General features: G+C 48.1%; 1 protein-coding gene across 1 annotated transcript; it reads left to right on the top strand.

Moving 5' to 3' along the window:
- The first annotated feature begins 5,025 nt into the window (after positions 1-5,025).
- LOC102426943 (probable inactive 1-aminocyclopropane-1-carboxylate synthase-like protein 2) lies at positions 5,026-17,472 on the top strand. Its single transcript, XM_014463603.2, has 15 exons — positions 5,026-5,047; positions 6,919-7,433; positions 8,863-8,922; positions 9,372-9,442; positions 9,782-9,851; positions 10,307-10,373; positions 11,351-11,448; positions 11,704-11,781; positions 12,105-12,205; positions 13,205-13,294; positions 13,639-13,684; positions 13,770-13,911; positions 15,711-15,853; positions 15,940-16,093; positions 16,773-17,472. The coding sequence occupies exons 1-15, from the start codon at positions 5,026-5,028 to the stop codon at positions 16,961-16,963; spliced, it is 1,848 nt and encodes a 615-aa protein (XP_014319089.1). The 3' UTR covers positions 16,964-17,472.
- The last annotated feature ends 803 nt before the right edge of the window (positions 17,473-18,275 follow it).

The raw sequence follows: 18,275 nt of genomic DNA, 5'->3' as shown, positions 1-18,275 counted from the left end.
TTTTAGGTGTCAGTGTTGAATAAAGAGCACTCGACTAGAAGTCAGACACTTTTTCTCAGCTAGCTCTGTGGCCTTGGCTGAGTCACCTCACTTTTTTAACCTCAGCTTCCTCATCAGCAAAACAGGCATGAGAATACTGTCCCCGTGAGTCTCTCTCACAGCTTCTTTGATGAGGAGACCAACCCTTGGCTTTAGTGGGGATTGTAATACTGGCCGTGTGGGCATTTGGGAGGATTCAGTGTGAGACTGTGTGGAAAGGACTTGGGCAGAGAAGAAGAAAACCACTGTTAGCGTGCCACCCCCACCCACCCCACTCCTGTCTGGAGGCTCCTGGGCCCTGTCTGTTCCTGAAGAGCCAGGTGTCTGCCTGGCTCCCCCCGTGTGTCTGTGGGGGTTCCTGCCCCTTGTTTACTTGTCCTTGCAGCTTCCTTCTCTGTGGCCTTGGCGACTCTGAGGACTGGGTGGTGGCCACCTTGGGAGATGCCTGCTTTTCCTGAGAGTTAAGATGTTGGAGAGAAACCAAGGCAGCATCAGGCAGGGGCTCCATGGGTTCGCACCTGGGCTTTCTCACTGGCAGTTCATGTCCTCAGACAAGCAGACACTGAAATGTCTCACACCTGTGCCCACCAGGCTCCTCCTTCTAGGTCAGTGGTTCTCAACCTTGGCTGCACATTAGAATCACCTGGGAATCTTTTTAAAATCCTAACTCCTGGGCCCCATCCTCCGGAAATTCTGTTTCTTTGTTATGGGGTGGGGCCACAACATTAGTAACAAAGAAACAGAATTTCCGGAGGATGAGGCCCAGAAATCAGGATTTTAAAAAGATTCCCAGGTGATTCTATGTGCAGCCAAGGTTGAGAACCACTGTTCTAGGTGAATTAACCTCCACCTATTTGAGGAAACAGCTGGGAAGAATAGCGGGCAGGAGCAGGAGGAGGCGGAAGGGCCCGCACGGTTTGTAAGTGGCTGAGATGGGCCTTAAACTGTGCCTTGAACCTCAGGTGCTTGACAACAGCTCCATACAGAGCACGCTGCCCACCCCACACCCCACACAGAAAGAGAAACTTCTCGGGACCATCGCCATCAGATGAGCTCAGTGCCCGCCAAAGCCAGACAGTGCTGTCCTCAGGGAGCCAGGCCCCAGGCACCCCTGCTGCCGTCTCCTGCACGTTCTCCCCAGCACACGCAGGCCCAGGTCGCCTGGCCTTTATCCCAGGACCAGGGCTCTTGAAGGGGCTCCTGGGCTCTGAGTGTGGGTGACAAGCAGAGGTAGTGTCCGTGGAAATGAAACAAAACCCTTTTCTTCCTGCCCAGTCAGTGTGGCTCAGTGGTTAAGCATCAACCTATGAACCAGGAGATCACATGCCCGGTCAGGTCACATGCCCAGGTTGTGGGCTCAATCCCCAGTGTGGGGGGTGCCGATTGATGATTCTCATCATTGATGTTTCTCTCTCTCCCTCTCCCTTCCTCTCTGAAATCAATAAAAATATATTTAATAAAAGAACAACCAAACCTTCTCTTCGTGTCCTAAGCACTATACTGAGTCCTGGGTGGGAGGACAGGGTGGTTGGAACCAGCTCCTCTGGGGCAGAAGAAGCAGGAAGACCCTGGGGAAAGCAAACAGAAAGAGCCCAGAAAAGGCTGACTGAACGGAGCCTCGGGTCTGGAAGGAGGACGGGTTACCCATATTTGAAGAGGTACTGAAGGCTGGCAGCGGACTCAGTGCTGGAAGGAAGGAGATGCTCCATCAAAAGAAATGCAGGCAGAGGGAAGAGATGGAGGAGCCAAAGCAAAGGAAGTGGCGGGGGGGGGGGGGGTGTAGGATGAAGGGAGCAGTGAGCACCCCAGGTGGTGGGCTCTAATCGAGTTTTCCCTGGAAGAACCCCTCTACCTTAGAATATAACTCTGGATCTTTGGGGACATCTGATAAAAGCCATGGATCTTCTCATCCCTTTTACACCAAATGTACATGCAGATAGAATATGGGGTGGGATGAGAGGTCCATCCACAAGCCCTTGAAACTGTGGTTCTTTTTTTTTTTTTTTAAATATATTTTATTGATTTTTTACAGAGAGGAAGGGAGAGAGATAGAGAGTTAGAAACATCGATGAGAGAGAAACATCGACCAGCTGCCTCCTGCACATCTCCCACTGGGGATGTGCCCGCAACCCAGGTACATGCCCTTGACCGGAATCGAACCTGGGACCCTTCAGTCCGCAGGCCGACGCTCTATCCACTGAGCCAAACCGGCTTTGGCGAAACTGTGGTTCTTAATGAGTGATGCCCATCCCCTGCGTCAGTGGGGCAGAGGTGGAACTTGGCATTGGTGGAGGGGCTTCCCAGGTGACTCTATGTGGCCCTGGTTGAGAATGTTATCCTGCAGCTCCACAGACTTCAGATGAAGACCTTGGGCTTTCTAGGAGCAGCGGGGATCTATTGTAGCAATAACAAGTGAGTCCAAGCCAGAAACACCTCTCCCATTGCCCGGGGCATCCTGACTGGCTTGTGAACCCCAGCCAGCCCCACAAGGCAGTTAATCACTCAGGTAGCAGCTCTGGAAGACCTGTCCTGTCTTCCCATCATGCTCAGGATAAAAGCCAAAGTCCTTATCAAGCTTCATCACACCTTGTGTGGTCCTTTCCTCAAATACAGCAAATACATGCTGCCACCTCAGGGCCTTTGCACTTGCTGTGCTTTGCCTGGAACACTATTCCCAGAGGTCCACATGCTTTGCTCCTTCCCTTCCTGGGGGTCTTTTTTCTAACTACCCTATCTCTATAGCCTTCTCTCTTGGTCTCAATCCCTTACTCAGCATGAGTTTTCTTCACAGAACTTATCCAACTCCATTTATTTATATATGCTGTCCATTTTCAATCACCTGTTTCCCCATGTCAGACGCAAACAAAGAAACCAAAAGCAGCTACAGTACTTGACACCTACTTTATGCTCAGGCCCTAAGGCTAAAGAGAGGTACAAGCACACAGGTGTTCTCTCTCTGTGAGGTCTTTGCAATCTAGTTAGGTATGAGTGCCACGGTCAGAGCACATGCAGGTGGGCAACTAGCAGCTTAGAACCTTTAAGGAGAGTCCAGGGTTTGCATCTGAGTTGAGTTAGAACGGGATTGTATTGCCTGAGCCCAGCCAGGTGCCAGGACTTTATTGGACATGGTACTTGCAGAAGACACACTGGCGGCTCTAGGAGGGTTCTGGGCCTTCCCAGGCCTCCCCTTCCACTCTCACCCTGGCTTCTGAGTCCTGAGCTGTAGCTGCCCTGAGTTTTCTGAGCCAGGAAGGAAAGTTAGGATTCAGCGACCCCTTTTGGCAAATCCACGGGACAGCGCTGTGCTGGGAGGGGGGCCACTGCTAGGAGAGAGCATCAGCTGAGGGAGTGGTGGAAATGCAGGAGGTTGAGGGACATGAGGGTTTTCCTCTGGGCAAATCTTCTTTCAACCATCAACATTCACCTGGAGCTACGACTGATCAATTCCTCCATTCCCGTCATCCCTCACTAATTGGTTAGTTACCAATAATCATCAACAAACCCTAACCAAAACCCCTTGGAAAAATGGCAGAACCTGAGAAACCTGTAGTCCAGAAGGGGACCCAGACTTCGGATAATCGCATTATAGTATCATTCATCCACTCATTCATTTGTTCATTTGTAAATGTTACTGAGCTCCCCAATAGCCAATATGGTTCTTCGCATTTGAGAAAACAGCAATAAACGAAACCATCTGAGACCCTTGCTCTCATGGAGTTTAGAAGGGGGAACTGAAAAGAAACTGTAACATAATAAATAAGTAAAGTTGCGGTACGTTTGAAGGGGAAAAGGCTAAAAAAAAAAAAAAAAGGAAAGGTAGAATGGGCGGGGGGAACTGCTGTGGGAGGTGGAGCAGCGTGTGGAATTACCTGGGTGGTCAGAGAAGGTGATTTGAGGAAAGACTTGAAGGAGGAGAGGGAGTGAGCCAGGCAGGTGTCTGGGAGCAGAGCAGTACGGGCGTTGCAGCCCAGCTAGAGCAGAGGCCTGAGCCCTGCCCGCCTAGCCTGCTCTATACTGGAGGCAGTTTCACAGTGCAGCCTCCTGGGCCCAATGATGACCTGACTCAGACCCTGAGTGGAGCCCAGGCACCTGCCTGTTAAACAAGCACCCACTGAAGTTGGAGAACAGTCACAAGGCAGGGTATTTTCAGACCACAGGCTGCTTTGGGTCTTGCTTCTCTTTGCCAGGCTCCAGGGAAGGAAGGACAGGAGCTGACCAGGGTGACACAGACTCAGTCATGGGGCAGTCCTACCTGTCATTTTGGCATGTCCTCCCATTTAGCCTTCACAGCACCCTCTGTGAGCTGGATGTCATGGCCTCCCCCATCTCACAAGGAGAGACTGAGGACCTGCAAGGCTGGGGAGGTTTGCCAAGCACACAGAGCCAGTAGGGCTGGGGGTTGGGACCGACCCTCCTGGCGATCACTCCAGTGCCTCCTTGTCAAGTTGTCCCTCTGCCCTAGGCTCACCATTTCAGATTGCTCTCAGTCTCAGTCTTTTCAGAGACAGAGAAAGTTAGTAGCTCATTTGTGATTTCAGTGAGATTCACTTGGTCCAGTGGTTCTCAAAGGTTGGTAGGTATTCAAAGCACCTGTGATCTTGAGATACTTCCCTGGCCCTGGCCCTGGCCTACCTCCAACTGCCTGTAGGGTCTCCTTAGCTCTCCAGGTGGTGCCAATGCCACCAAAGTTTGAGAACCACAGCTCCAAGGTGGGGTGACCTCAGGTGTGGGCACTGCAGACCCTTTCTCTGTAATGGGGCCAAGGAAGGCCATTTTAGGTGATAGGGAGCTCCTGGAGAGATCCCCTCGAAAGGGAAAAGGTGGATCTCATTGTTGCCCTGAATAGCTCGTTCTTCTTAAAAGCAGAGCTGCTGGCCCAACACAGGAACCAAGCTTAGTGAGAGGAGGAGGACCCTGGAGCGGTGCCTGAGCCCTGGTCGTCAAGGTTGATTTCTTCGTGCGTAAGGATTTGGGACCAAAGAAGAGATGAGTGGAAACAGAGACCCACGTAAGTCTTGGTGGCAGGGTTGGGAGAGTCGTGGGATGTGGAGCGAGAGGGTGGCTTTGGACCAGACACTGCCTGGGGCTTCTTGGACCCCCTCCGGCCAGTGGGGTTGGGCAGCGATGGACTTATTGGGCTTATGCATCCCAAGGAGTGAATGCCAAGCCTTGAATTCATGTGCATCCTTCCAGAAAGAAGCCTTGAGGAGGGATTTTTAAGAGGGCGGTGGGGTCTGAGGGTAGTGGACTTCGTTTTAAAGCTCCCCTGACCCAAACTTGTGTTACCTCCTGCTTTTGGGCCTCAGGTTTCTCATCTGTAAAGTGAGGCTAATGGAGGTGCTCTCCTCATAGAGTCAATCACGTGTGTGTACAAAGACCTTAGACCAGAGCCTGCCATTGATGATAATGTGTTTTCAGAGGGTTCCGTGTCCCCCAAAGTAACCTACACCATTCATTCTCATCCTGGATATATTGGGCGACCTCGTTAAATTCAAAGGACTGTAATAAATTATGTCCTTAATTGCTCTATCTGAAAGTTGGGGAGAATTCTGACCTCCCAACATTTAGGACTAAATGAAAACAAAGCTGCCGTTAGCTGGGCAGTCATTAGGCTCACCAATTAGGTAAATGATCCAGATTGAAAATGGGGATCTAGCATTTACTATTAAACTCTGTCTGGCATATACGTGCCACATAGGTGTAGCTACGTTACAATAAAACTGTAATTGCAGAAACATGATGTGGGCCCCAAGCCTATAACTATACCAGTTTATCTTCTAAATCAGTGGTTCTCAACCTTGGCTGCACATTAGAATCACCTGGGAATCTTTTTAAAATCCTGATTCTGGGCCCCATCCTCCAGAAATTCTGTTTCTTTGTTACTAATGTTGTAGCTCCAGCCCATAACAAAGAAACAGAATTTCCGGAGAATGGGGCCCAGGAATCAGGATTTTAAAAAGATTCCCAGGTGATTCTAATGTGCAGCCAAGGTTGAGAACCACTGTTCTAAATCATCTGTTAATTCTGTCTTCCAAGAAGACAGTAACAATCTGCAGAAAACAACAACCAAATTCCCAATCTCTAACCCTGATTTATTTCCTTGCCTAATGTTCTTGGCTGAGACTTCTGGTGCAATGTACGATTTTGAACATTGACAATGAATGAATGGCCTAATAATTCATTTAGAAGTTCAAACTTCAGATTTTCCCAATTAAGTAGGAAGCTGGTGTTTTGGCTGAGACTGTCTTATGTTAAAGAGGTATCCATTCATCTTAATAAGTTTTCTAAGTCAAGAATCGGTGTCTAATTTTCTCAAATGTCTTTTTAGCATCTATAGGTGAAGTGATTTTTATCTTTTAGGACTTTTTAATGAAGTTAATATAAATGTAGAATTGAACTACCCTTCCATTCTCAGTTAACCCCACAAGGTTATCTTATCACGCTGTTGGATTTGTTTTAAGTGCTATTCAGCTTTTAAGTATTGATAATCTAATCACATGTGAGATTCATTCATAGTTCTTCCTTTACACTTCATTAAATTTGATGTCACTTTTTATAGTAAAACTAGAGGCCCATTCATGGAATTTATGCATGGGTAGGTTCCCTAGGCCTGCTGACCATGGCTTTCTTTCACTCTGTGCCGCCCCCTGGTGGTCAGCGCACATCATAGCGAGCGGTCGAACTCCCGAGTGGACAATTTGCATATTAGCCTTTTATTATATAGGATGTGGATTCTTTTCCTTTCCTCTAGCACAGGGTAAATAGTATTGGAACAATATATTATTTTAAATACATGCTAGAATTCCCCTTGCAGGCCTGCACCTGAAGGTCAGGAGAGTCTATGTTGCTGCAGTACATGGTTTCCTTCTTTCTCTGCAGGTTCAGGCCAGCCTCCTAAGGCCAAAACTAAATGCCAGAATGTGAGTCACCAATCAGACACCCATCACAGGCCCCACCCCCGGGTGATGAAATTGATCCAGCGTCTGCGTAAGATCATAAATGAGTACATCCTGCAGCTGGAGAGCAGGCACCAGCAGGAGGACCTGGAGCAGGAGGAGCAACAGCACAGCCAGAACATCAGGGACCAGGAAGCCATCCTCGTCCATTTAATGTGCGAGGTGGTCAACCTCTTACACTCCGGAGCCTCAAGTAGCCTGGAGCTCCGACTGCCTCGCCTTTCCCTGGACTCAAGGGGTGGTGCTGGAGGTGGTCAGCAGGCCCAGTCATCCAGGGAGCCTGACCAGCTAAGTCACCAACTGAGTGATTCGGAAACTGCATTCATCAGCTGTGACCTATCCAACCGTGGGATTGACCTCTCTGCCTTATACAAGTCCAACCTCCAGGACTTCATAGCCTACCAAGGAGACAAATACCATGAGGACAAGAACACCTCGGTGAGAATTGGGTGGTGGGAAGGGCACACTAGAGAGGCCCAGTTACTAGGATTTACTGAGTCCTGTGCCAAGTACTGTGCTCTCTCGCTTACTCTTCCCGGCCTTATGAAGTAGGTGGTATTTTCTCTTTATGGATAAGGGGATGGGCTCAAAATAGAGTGACATGCCCAAGAAAGGTGAAGGGCTGAGACTGGGTTCCCTTCTTCCCTTCTGCTTTCCCTAATCCCTGCTCTTACCTTCTAGGAGTCACTGTGATCACAGTAGAAGTGGGCCTGTTCCCATGGGACCCAGTCTAGAAATGATAGTCATCAGCCATGAGGATTTAAAGATTAATGATGTTTCAAAGAGCACTAAGGGGATACCAGGTTTGGGTGGTCTGGGAAGGTGTCTTAAAGACTGAATCAGCCAGAGTTAGTGGGATGTGGGGACCTTTGGGGTCCTTCATCAACATGTGTGAAGCTTTAGGTGGAAAGGGCTTGGAGTGAATGGAAAAGGAGGCCCATCTGGATAGAGTAGGGGCAATGAGGGCTGTGACAAGAAGTGTGGACAGGGGTAGGACAGGGGTAGGATATTATCCTAAGGGTGACAGGGAGTCAATGAAAGTTTTTTCAGCAAGGGATGTTCACAACAGCTCTCCAGCCAAAGGGTGGAGTACAGCACGAGTATATCATCTCTCTGCTTCTAGCTGAGTGACATGTGTTCAGTGGCCATGTGCTTTTCTGGGGGCCAAGTGAGTCAGATACCCCGTGGGACTCTGAAGAACTATAGCTCCTGTAATAACTTGAAAGGCCTGCACATGGAAATGGGAATAACAAGAGATGGGTATGTGGTACTTATGGATCCTGGGCAGGCAGGTAGAGTCTGTCCATCACCAAGGTCATATGGCAAGGGTAAACTAGAGAGTCAAAGTCACTAGGATTTACTGAGTCCTGTGCCAAGCACTGTGCTCTCTTGCTTACTCTTCCTGGCCCTATAAGGTAGATGGTATTGATCCTTATAGATAAGGGAATGGGCACAAATAGTGACATGCCTAAGAAAGGTGAAGGGTTCCCCTCTTTCTCTCTGGTTTCTTTCCCTGAGAAAGTTTACTTGTCCTTTCTTAGCTTCACTCCCTTTAAAGCAGGAATCATTATAGAACCCTTTTCTTAGGAGTTGTGAGAATGAAGACAATGAACAGGAAGCACTTAGCCTAATGATAGCCTATTGATTCTAGTCAATAAGAACCAAGTGACTGGTCACTGGTATGTAACTATCTCTATGGCTCTAAAGGGGGATATTGTAAGCTGTATGATTTGGGGGCTGTGAATTGCCTCATGGGACAGTGAGCTCTTCCCTTTGGAAATCATCCGGGAAGAGTACTTTTTGACATGTTTAAAGGGTTCATCTAGGCTGGGCAGGAGGACTGATCTCAGATTCCTTTCATCTGCAGGGCTTCATTAACCTTGGCCTCAGTGAGAACAAGCTCTGCATTGATCTGCTGACTGAAAGGGTAAGCCAAGTTCCGGGCTTGCTGGGGCCCATATTCAGGCCCAGTCCCCCTAGCATGTGGTAGCTATAGGAGTGGGACTTAGGCGATTGGGAAAGGGAGTGAGGAAACGGCTTCTAGAATAGCATGTGTCATCTCCTGGATTTTCTGATTGTTCAAAGCTATTCTTTGGATGTGTATATTTTGGGTAGAATGACAAGGGAGCCCCTGGCCCAAGTGTATGGTTGGGGAGGCTGTTAATTCAGCAGTTCTCAGTAAGTTATCCATTTGTGTGATCTGATAAGGTCAAGGCCTCTCTTCTTTGAGGAGCATGCAGCATGTGTCCCCATTGCCCTCTGGGAGGCCCTGTGTTGTAGGGCAAATGCCCACCTGCATCCTAGGAGTAAGATGAAGACTGTGGGGACTGTGGGGCTTCCCTTGTCTGGCTGTCCTCATGCTTTATTTGTCAACAGTTGAGTCGGAGTGACATGAACTACATTGATGATGACCTTCTGCAATATCCTGATTGGAGAGGACATGCATTGTAAGTAACTTCCAGATCCATGGCCTCCTAGTCCACAGGCACCAGTTCTCAGGCAGGGAAGAACTCAAAGTATCAGGTTCTTGGTTGGCTACCTCTGTTTCTTTCAGTGAAACCTCTAGAAAATGTCTAGAACACAATTTAGGAGGCAGCCTGGTATAATAAAAATAGCCCAAGCTCTCACACTAATTGCCTGTCACCTCGGGAATCAATAGTCTTTGTCAGTAACCCTGTAACATGAGATTAGACGCCTTGCTCTTTGGAAAAGACTGAAGTCTAGATACTGAATATGAAAGGGCTCCTGGGCCTGAAACCACAAGGTCTCTCTGGGTCTGTCTACAGCCTGAGGGAAGAAGTAGCCCGGTTCCTGACCTACTACTGCAAGGCACCTGACCTGCTTGTTCCAGAAAATGTGAGTCAGTTTCCCAGCCTCACTTATCTCCAAGTGGAGAGATGTATTCTTAAGGTGCCTGCCTTTTCTAAAGGGTACAGGGAGAACCAGCAGAGGCCTTCAGGGCCAAGATGGAATAAAAGCCAATGGATTCCAACTTTGGAGGCTCCTGGTCCCTGTCCCTACTGAGTGGGTGGGAGACAGAGGGACTAGCCCAGCCGTGGGCAAACTACGGCCCGTGCGTTTGAAATGAATAAAACTAAAAAGAAAAAAGACCGTACCCTTTTATGTAATGATGTTTACTTTGAATTTATATTAGTTCACACAAACACTCCATCCATGCTTTTGTTCCGGCCCTCCGGTCCAGTTTAAGAACCCATTGTGGCCCTCGAGTCAAAAAGTTTGCCCACCCCTGGACTAGTCCATCATTCATGGAGATTGGGTTTTTACTTCTACCTTCTGTGCATCTTCTTCAGGTGGTTGTTCTCAATAGCTCCCTCTCTGTCTTCTTGACCCTGACCATGGTGCTGTGTGATCCAGATGGTAAGTTGATGGGCTCTGCTTTCCCTCAGGGAAATAGCAGCACACAGGCACTGGGCCTCGAAGAAGAAGAGCATCTTGACTCAAGGCCCTTGCCCTAAAATGCCGGGACTCTCCTACATTGGTTATATTTTCCTGCTGTTTCTATAGGAGTGAGGGATTTGCATCCCCACTTAATGAGGAAGGAAATCAAGGGAGGGTCCTCAAGGAGGTATGCCCTTGGAAATGGTGATGGTGAGAATCAACCCATTATATTATTAGCTGGGATTTGGGACTCAATTCCAATACAGAGAGCCCTGGTAAACTGGCTTAAACTATATAGAATTTCTATCACCTTCTCCTCCTCAAAAACAATGTCTATTGAGTTCTAGATCAAATAAGACTGAAAGATCTGTTCTCAGTGTCCCTCTTAACAATGTCTGAGCAAGGGTCTCAGACTTTAATGAGCTTTGGCTGCTTGGAAGGGAGTTACCAAGGTGGCCAGTTTCATTCAAATCAGTAGGTCCTCGGTTAGTTCATCAATAAGGCCAAATGATGGGAGGAGAAGCATACTTGAGACCACCAGATGTAGATAACATGAGTCACATGGAGAGAAAGAGCCCTCCGTGTGCAGGGGCCTCAGCCTCTGGTGTTTGCCCTGGAACTGACCAGAAGTTGTAAATGTTCAGTGCTCACCATGCTAGCAAGGTAGGCTTGATTTGCACCTTGGTTTCTGAGCCATTCAGAGCACTGTTCTTCCTTTGTCTCCTTTTATAGTGTAGCCCCAAGGCAAGGACACTTGAGTTTTGTTCCCCAAATATTGTTTATAAGAATGGCTACCTTTTACAGAGCCTGAGCCCCAAAGCATTTCCCCAAGTAGCAGGGATTGCCCAAGTAAGCTACCCTGTTGGTAGAGTTGCTGCTGGTCTGGGGGTCAGGTGGGTGTGGTGGGTCTGACCGAGAGACCCTGGACTGACAGCCTTGTCTCCCTGTGCTTCCAGATGCCTTTCTGATCCCCACCCCCTTCTATTCTGGCCTCACATTAACTGCCCGCCTGTATTCAAAAGTTGAGCTGATTCATGTCCACCTGCAGAGGAAGGTCAGAATGGGGCCCTTTTCCTGCTCAGCCCACCTTGGCAATGAAATGTTCTGGGTGCATTCCAAGGTTTATGGGTGGGGCTAGCCTTCCTGCCATGTAAGTGATGATGGGGTGAGGATGGACAAATCAGCACTAGAGGGCCTGTGGGACTGGTACCCTGGGTATGAAGGCCAAGGATTATTCATGGTTTATGGGAATGAGGGATCAAAGCTTAGGAGTCAGATGGGCGCTCCTCAGGCAGTGTTTGTGTTCCAGATCACTGAGGCGGACACCCAGCCATTCCAGCTGATTGTGGACAAGTTGGAGAAAGCCCTGCTGGAGGCTAAGTTTAAGGTAAGGAGAGGACCACAGGTCAGGGTGGGCACTGCTGCCCTGAAGGGGGTTTAGTGCTGAGACTCTGCTACAACCTCCTCAGCAAGAGCATGGGGGCTCCTTCTTCAGAAGAGGCAGTGTCCCAGGGGCATGTCCCTCTGGGAGCCCTGAGCCTTCTCAGTGGCAGTCCCCAGTGCTACTTCCTGCTCTGCCCTGGGGGCAGTATGGTAGTTGCTTCAGGGTTCTATGTAGACCTTGGTTATGTGACCTATATTGGGTGTTCTGACTGACATTGGCTGAATGTGAAGTATTTGAGTTCATTGGGTTATGTTTGGTTCTTTCAGGGGAAAAAGGTCAGAGGTCTTGTTCTCTTCAACCCCAATAATTCTCTGGGAGACATTGACAGTTTGGACTCACTGAAGGAATACCTGGAATTTGCCAAGAGGTAGGGGTTTAACCCTTAAAATTAAACAAATTGCCATCGGTCATGGACAAGAAGTCAGAACCAGAAATAATTTTCCCTAACTATGCTTACTGCTTATTGTACTCTGCAAAGTGGTGTACAACTAACTGAAATGGGAACGAAGGAAAATGCAACCACATGCTTACAGCTTCCACCAATCTTTTTCCCCCCAATTTCTTTCTAGTATTTTCCATGTGCAGACATCTACGTAACAATCATCCTATAGTTTTGTTACTCAGCCACTTGTAGCATGAGCGCTTTTCCAGCATCTACTTCCCAAACTACTTGGCCTGAGGTGCCAGGGAAGAGAGACTGTTGGACGATTTGGGGTGAAGATAAAGACATATCCCCACAGAACTTTATGTCCCACTCCTAAGAACATGTTCACGTCTGACATGTCTGGAGTCCCTAAATAGCCCTGTTAGGAGTAAATAGTCTTCTATTCTCTAGAAGAGAGGCACTTATATAAGCCTCATAACTAACCCAGCCCAATTAATGGTGAAGCATGGGGATAAAAGGAAGAGCATTGCAAGTCCTGGGTTAGAATTTGACAGAACTGGGTTCAAGTCCCTGCTTCAAAACCTGCCGATAGAAGGTATTAACTTTGTCTCAGAAACTAGTTTTCTCATCTGTGAAATGGAGAGAACAGTCCTGCCTCAGAGGGCCAATGGGAGAATAAACACGATGTGCATATAAGTCTTAACCCACTTAACACCACGAAGTGGTCTCTGCTTGAGGATTGAAAGGTTCAGTAAGATTTTATCATGTGTGTCTTTTGTATTCTATGCCTTCCAAGTACTCCCTAGCCATGTGTAAGGTCCTTTCTGGTGCACCAGCCCCTCTGCCTTACCCTGATCTTTGGTGGATGGGCTGCTGGGGCAATAGGAGGATCTGATCTGTATCCAGAATTGACCATAACAGAAAGTGAGTTAAGATTCGAGAGAGAACCTTGATGTTTTCATTTTTCTGCCTAACTTGCAGGCACAACCTACATGTGATTATTGATGAGACTTCCATGCTGTCTGAGTTTCGTGAGTCCATCCCATTCCACAGTGTTCTGAACATGAAAAGGTGAGTTAGTCTCAGTTGGAGTGGGAATAAGAGCATTAGCTTCCTGCTTTTGCACAGTGATTTCATGTGTCATAAATTTACCTGGCTAAGTTTCAGGAGTTGAGTTAAATGTGGAAATAAACAAAGTATGATCTTTCCTCCTAAGTACCTTTGATCTAAATACCATGTTATATATGAGATACTTGAGGGCAAGGTAGAAAGACCACTGTCTAAAATAAAGATAAACCTCTACAAAAGGTCTGGGTAGTGGACCTCAAGCCAGTTCCCAATTCCCACACACAGACCTTAAGACTTCAGCACTCAAACATTTCTCTGTAACCTTGATTGTACTGTCTCCTCTCCAGTTTGCCTGACCCCAACAGGACCCATGTGATCTGGGGCACCAGTAAGGTGAGTCCCAACAGCCTATCCTTGGGTTGGGAAGGAATGGGAGCCAAGAACATAAGGTATTCCCTCCCTTACTCTCTTCCTCTAGAGTTTTGGGATCTCTGGCTTCCGTTTTGGCACTCTGTACACCCACAACAAGGAGGTGGTCTCTGCCGTTGGCGCTTTTGGCTTCCTCCACGGCATCTCTGGCATCACCCAGCACAAGCTGTGTCGGCTGCTCCAGGACAGAGGTACTGAGCTCCATCCAGGCATCTCAGTGCTCAGGGCCACGGGGGATTCCTGGGTCTGCTTGGGCCTCTGACATGCCTTCAGTCCCCTGACATCCTGTTCGCTGTCTCAGGTGTCATGGTGGAGGACAGGAAGTTTGAAGGAAGGCAGGATGCAGCTCAGAGGGGGCACTAGGATGTAGACAGAAGCGGGAGGCGCTGGTCTAAAAGCCAGGATGGGCTTTAATTTCTGGCTGTCTGGTAGCTGGTGCTCTGCCTGGAAAGGGGATAGACAATCATATGCAGACTTCAGGGAGAACTTCAGAAATCCGTCCTTAAGTCAAGGCCTCTTTCCCCTTTCCAATACTCTGCTTGCTCAGGCAAAGATCACAAAGAAATAAGTGCCCTGACTCCTCAAGTATGACCTAACTTCACCTGCCAAGGTGGCCAAGGAAGCGCTGCCATTTGGGCAAGTTGCTGTGGCTACATCTATGGCCCTTGGGTTCTTCTGCCCCTTGGATCTGATGTGAATGCTGGCTTCAGGGAGAACTTCCCTCTTTAGTGCCATGGCCCAAACATAGAGAAGGGCCCCTTTCTTTAATTCCCTGTAGAACAGATGCCAGTCTAGCAGATTTAAATTAAAAGCTGGGATATCTATAATAAACTGGGATATCTGTAATAATAAAAGCATAATATGCTAATTAGACCAGACAGCTGAACGACCTTATGGATGTCCTTCCAGATGAAGCCACAGTGGCGGGAGGCGAGGCAGAGGCAGTTAGGGGCATCAGGCAGGCAGGTGAGCAGTTTGGTGTGATCAGGCAGGCAGGCAACTGGTTAGGGGCTACCAGGCAGGCAGGTGAGCGGTTAGGGGTGATGAGGCAGGCAGAGTGGCTAGGGGCGATGATGCAGGCAGGCAGAGGGGTTAGGGTGATGAGGCAGGCAAGCAGAGGGGTTAGGGGTGATCAGGCAGGTAGGCAGAGAGGTTAGGGGTGGTCAGGAAGGCAGGCAGGCAAGCAGTTAGGAGCCGGCGGTCCCGGATTGCAAGAGGGTGCAGGCTGGGCTGACGGACACCCCCCTCCATGCATGGATTTCATGCACCGGGCCTCTAGTAATTAAATAAATGAAAGTAACCAAATAATCTGGTTGAGAAAATGACTTAACTTTCATCTTTGGGTGAGTAAAAGGGTAGATAGGAGAAATCCAATTACCTGTTTCCCTACATGGTGCCAGGCCCTTTGATATTTGGCAGAAACCAGGTTCCCAGCCCTGTGAACATGGCTATCAATTTGGGAATTACATGGGAGCTTAAATGCCAATGTGTGGGCTCCACCCCAAAGTTCTGACTTAGGTGATCTGGGGATATAACCTGGCCATGAGGATTTTCACAAGCTCCCCTGGTGGTTCTATGTGCTGCCAATGCTGAGAACAACTGGGCTAAGATCATCGCCAAATACCTCAAAGTCCACTGTGTGAGGCTGTAAGGCAGGAGGTATGGGGAGCTGTGAGTTCCTGCTTCCTGCTCATTTGACAACAGCAGCATCAAACCATTATAGGAGGATGCCCTGACTCTTAGTGTCAGAGCTGTAAACTCAAACAGAACACTCCTACAGGTTTACTGAGGAGCCCAGTGTCTCCTCCACAGCTGTAGGTAGGTAGGAGGTGAGTTTTGAATATGGATGCTATCAGCTCAAATATAGTACAGAGTCAGTCTTGGACAGAAATAGCTGCCAGGAAGTCCAGGTAGGGAGCATGTGGCAAAGAATTCTTGGCAGTTCTGTGTCACAGGACCTGTGACAGCATTCTCCCCTGTCACCATTCAGAATGGATTGACAACGTGTACCTGCCCACTAATCGCTCCCGGATGCAGGAAGCTCACAGGTACATCACCAACAAGTTGAAGACAATGAAGGTCCCTTTTGTTAGTCATGGCTCTGGCCTCTATATCTGGGTCAACTTGAAAGAGGTGAGCTCTGGAAATGAGAACAGGTGTCCTTGGGCAGACCTGCCTGCTAGGTCTTGGGCTCAGCTCTGTCCCTCTGCCTTCCCTAGTACCTGGACCCATGCACATTTGAGGAAGAGCAGCTCCTTTATCGCCGCTTCCTGGACAACAAGCTCCTATTGGCCCCTGGCAAGGCCTACATGTGTAAGGAGCCTGGCTGGTTCCGCCTCACCTTTTCGGATAAGCCCCTCCGCCTGAAAGTCGGTGAGTGGTGTTGACATTCTAATCCTGGTGCCTTCCACTCCTGTAATCCAATAGCTGAGCCCTCCTTATTGGCCTTGAGTAGCTATAGCTACAGCTCATCTATACCATAGGTGGTTTGCACTTTCATATTTTGATTAAGTTCCTTTGCAAAGCAGGGCACTAATCAGAAGTGGTCCTCTGCCCTGTGGGGCTTGAGTTAGTAGGTGTGATAAATAGGATGTCCCTGGATGTTATTCTATGGAGTCAAATTCTCCTCTGAAGGTTATGAGAACAGAACAATGATGTGTTGCATTCCACCACATGCTGGACTCTGTTCTACCTGCTGGGAATCGAGCAGTGAAGAAAGAGCATTTATGTTATAAAATTTTTGAGCCACTGAGGAGAATAGACTATTTGAAGGGACACTAGAGGCAATAGAAACGTTGAGTCCAAGTCTATCGCCAGGTTACAGGATTTGATATGAGACAAAGTGTCTTGCAGCACATGCTGTGTCATTGAAGCTAAAAATGAGCTATCAGGGATGTCGTGGGTAGACTTAGAAATGCATCCCAAAGAAGGGTAGGCTGAAGTTCCACATTCCTGAAGAGTGGCTCCGTGATGGTGTACCATGACCTGGGGATTTCCAGGGCCCACCTGAAAACCCACTAATTCTGTTTCTATCTCCATTTGGACCCTAAAGCCATGCAGCGGTTCTCTGAGGCGCTAACCGATAAGAAGCAGAATTGGATAGAGAAACAAGTGGAGGATGCACTGGTGGAAAGTGTGTCCTCCCCATCCTCCAGCTCATCCTCCAGCTCATCCTCCAGCTCATCCTCCAGCTCATCCTCCAGCTCATCCTCCTTCGTAAACCTGGATAGCTCTCATTTTTGAGAACTTGATTTTTTTTACTCTTTGCTAGCCATTGTTTGAGAGCAAAATGTTTTTATGGGGTTGGGGTTGGAAATCCTAGAGAAACAAAGGGAGCTTTCTGCCTCCCTATTTTATTTATTTATTTTTCCATAATACAAATTTATTGTTGCACAAATGTACAGTGTTTGAACAGAAAAAGAAAGCCCACTGTCGCGTAGAAAGAGGACTTGAAGCGGCACGTGGGAAGCAGGGTGGCTCCGGGATGTCAGGTGTGTGGTTACCGGCTCTGCTCCATGTATGTGGAGATGTCCGTTTCTTCAGGAAGCTCCGCCACATTGACTTCAAACCTACCGTGAACATCATTGAGGATTTTGGCATCACTGTCATGAGACACAAAAGTGATAGCCAGGCCTTTGGTGCCAAAGCGACCGGCACGGGCCACCCGGTGGATGTAGGTGTCCGATTCCTCAGGCATGTCATAATTGAAGACGATGTTGACTCACTCAATGTCCATCCCCGCCTCCCTATTTAGATGGGTTTATTTTTGTATTTGAAACCTAATAAAGTTCATATTCTCTTAAATTCCAGGCCTGTTTTGTTTCTTCCTCACTCTTCATAATCACCTTTGAGAACTATTCATTTTTTGTCCTTTTTATTTTTAAATTCCAAGGCAGGTTATACATGAAGAATAGAGTCTGGGGCAGGCAAGGAAGCAAGGGATAAAAAGATCCCTCATTGAAGGAGGTTTTCTAGGGTTGGATGCAGTGTTCCAGAGAACCCTACCGAGATCACAGCCACCTTCCACGCGAGTTGCCAAATGGCAGGGTGGTGATATAATTGCAGATGTTCCTGCTTAAATAGAAGCTCTTTCCCTTCTTGCCTTTTCAAAAAGCTTTTAAAATGAATCTCTGGTGCCAAGCCTGGGGTCTTCCATTTTTCTCTCTAGCCTCTTCGGCTGTTCAAATAACACCACCCATGAGTGTTTCTGCAAAGCCCTTGCTCGCTTGGGCTTCAGTCAGAGCACCGGTTCTGTGAAGGAGACAGAGCAGTGACTACCCTCATTTTATAGACAAAGAGCTTTCAGCGCTAATAGATGGCTTTGGTCAGTCCCTTGAGTTTGTGACCATCCTCTCGTTTGGGTCCAGGTTTGGTGGTTATTGTTCCTTGATGACAATCTTCTGATTTTGTGTTTTTTAATCAAAAAGCATAAGAACAAATCATGATTCTTCCAGTTTTTTTCTCTACACATGGTTTTTTTAGAAATCAACGATGGCTAATAGAAACAGAAAGGAATTCATTGGATGAATGAGGGAGCTCATGGAATCAGAAAAGA

The sequence above is a fragment of the Myotis lucifugus genome, unplaced genomic scaffold (assembly GCF_000147115.1).
Source record: "Myotis lucifugus unplaced genomic scaffold, Myoluc2.0 scaffold_213, whole genome shotgun sequence".
NCBI classification, from domain to species: Eukaryota; Metazoa; Chordata; class Mammalia; order Chiroptera; family Vespertilionidae; genus Myotis; species Myotis lucifugus.
Note: the sequence above shows the minus strand (reverse complement) of the source record. Positions and strands in the feature narration are given on the sequence as shown.

What these genes read in the sequence shown, in the direction of transcription:
- LOC102426943 (XM_014463603.2), top strand. Translation starts at nt 5,026, where the DNA reads ATGAGTGGAAACAGAGACCCAC. An exon ending in TACCTGGAATTTGCCAAGAG is followed by an intron (nt 12,206 to 13,204) that starts GTAGGGGTTTAA and finishes CCTAACTTGCAG; the next exon opens with GCACAACCTACATGTGATTA. An exon ending in TGATCTGGGGCACCAGTAAG is followed by an intron (nt 13,685 to 13,769) that starts GTGAGTCCCAAC and finishes CTCTTCCTCTAG; the next exon opens with AGTTTTGGGATCTCTGGCTT.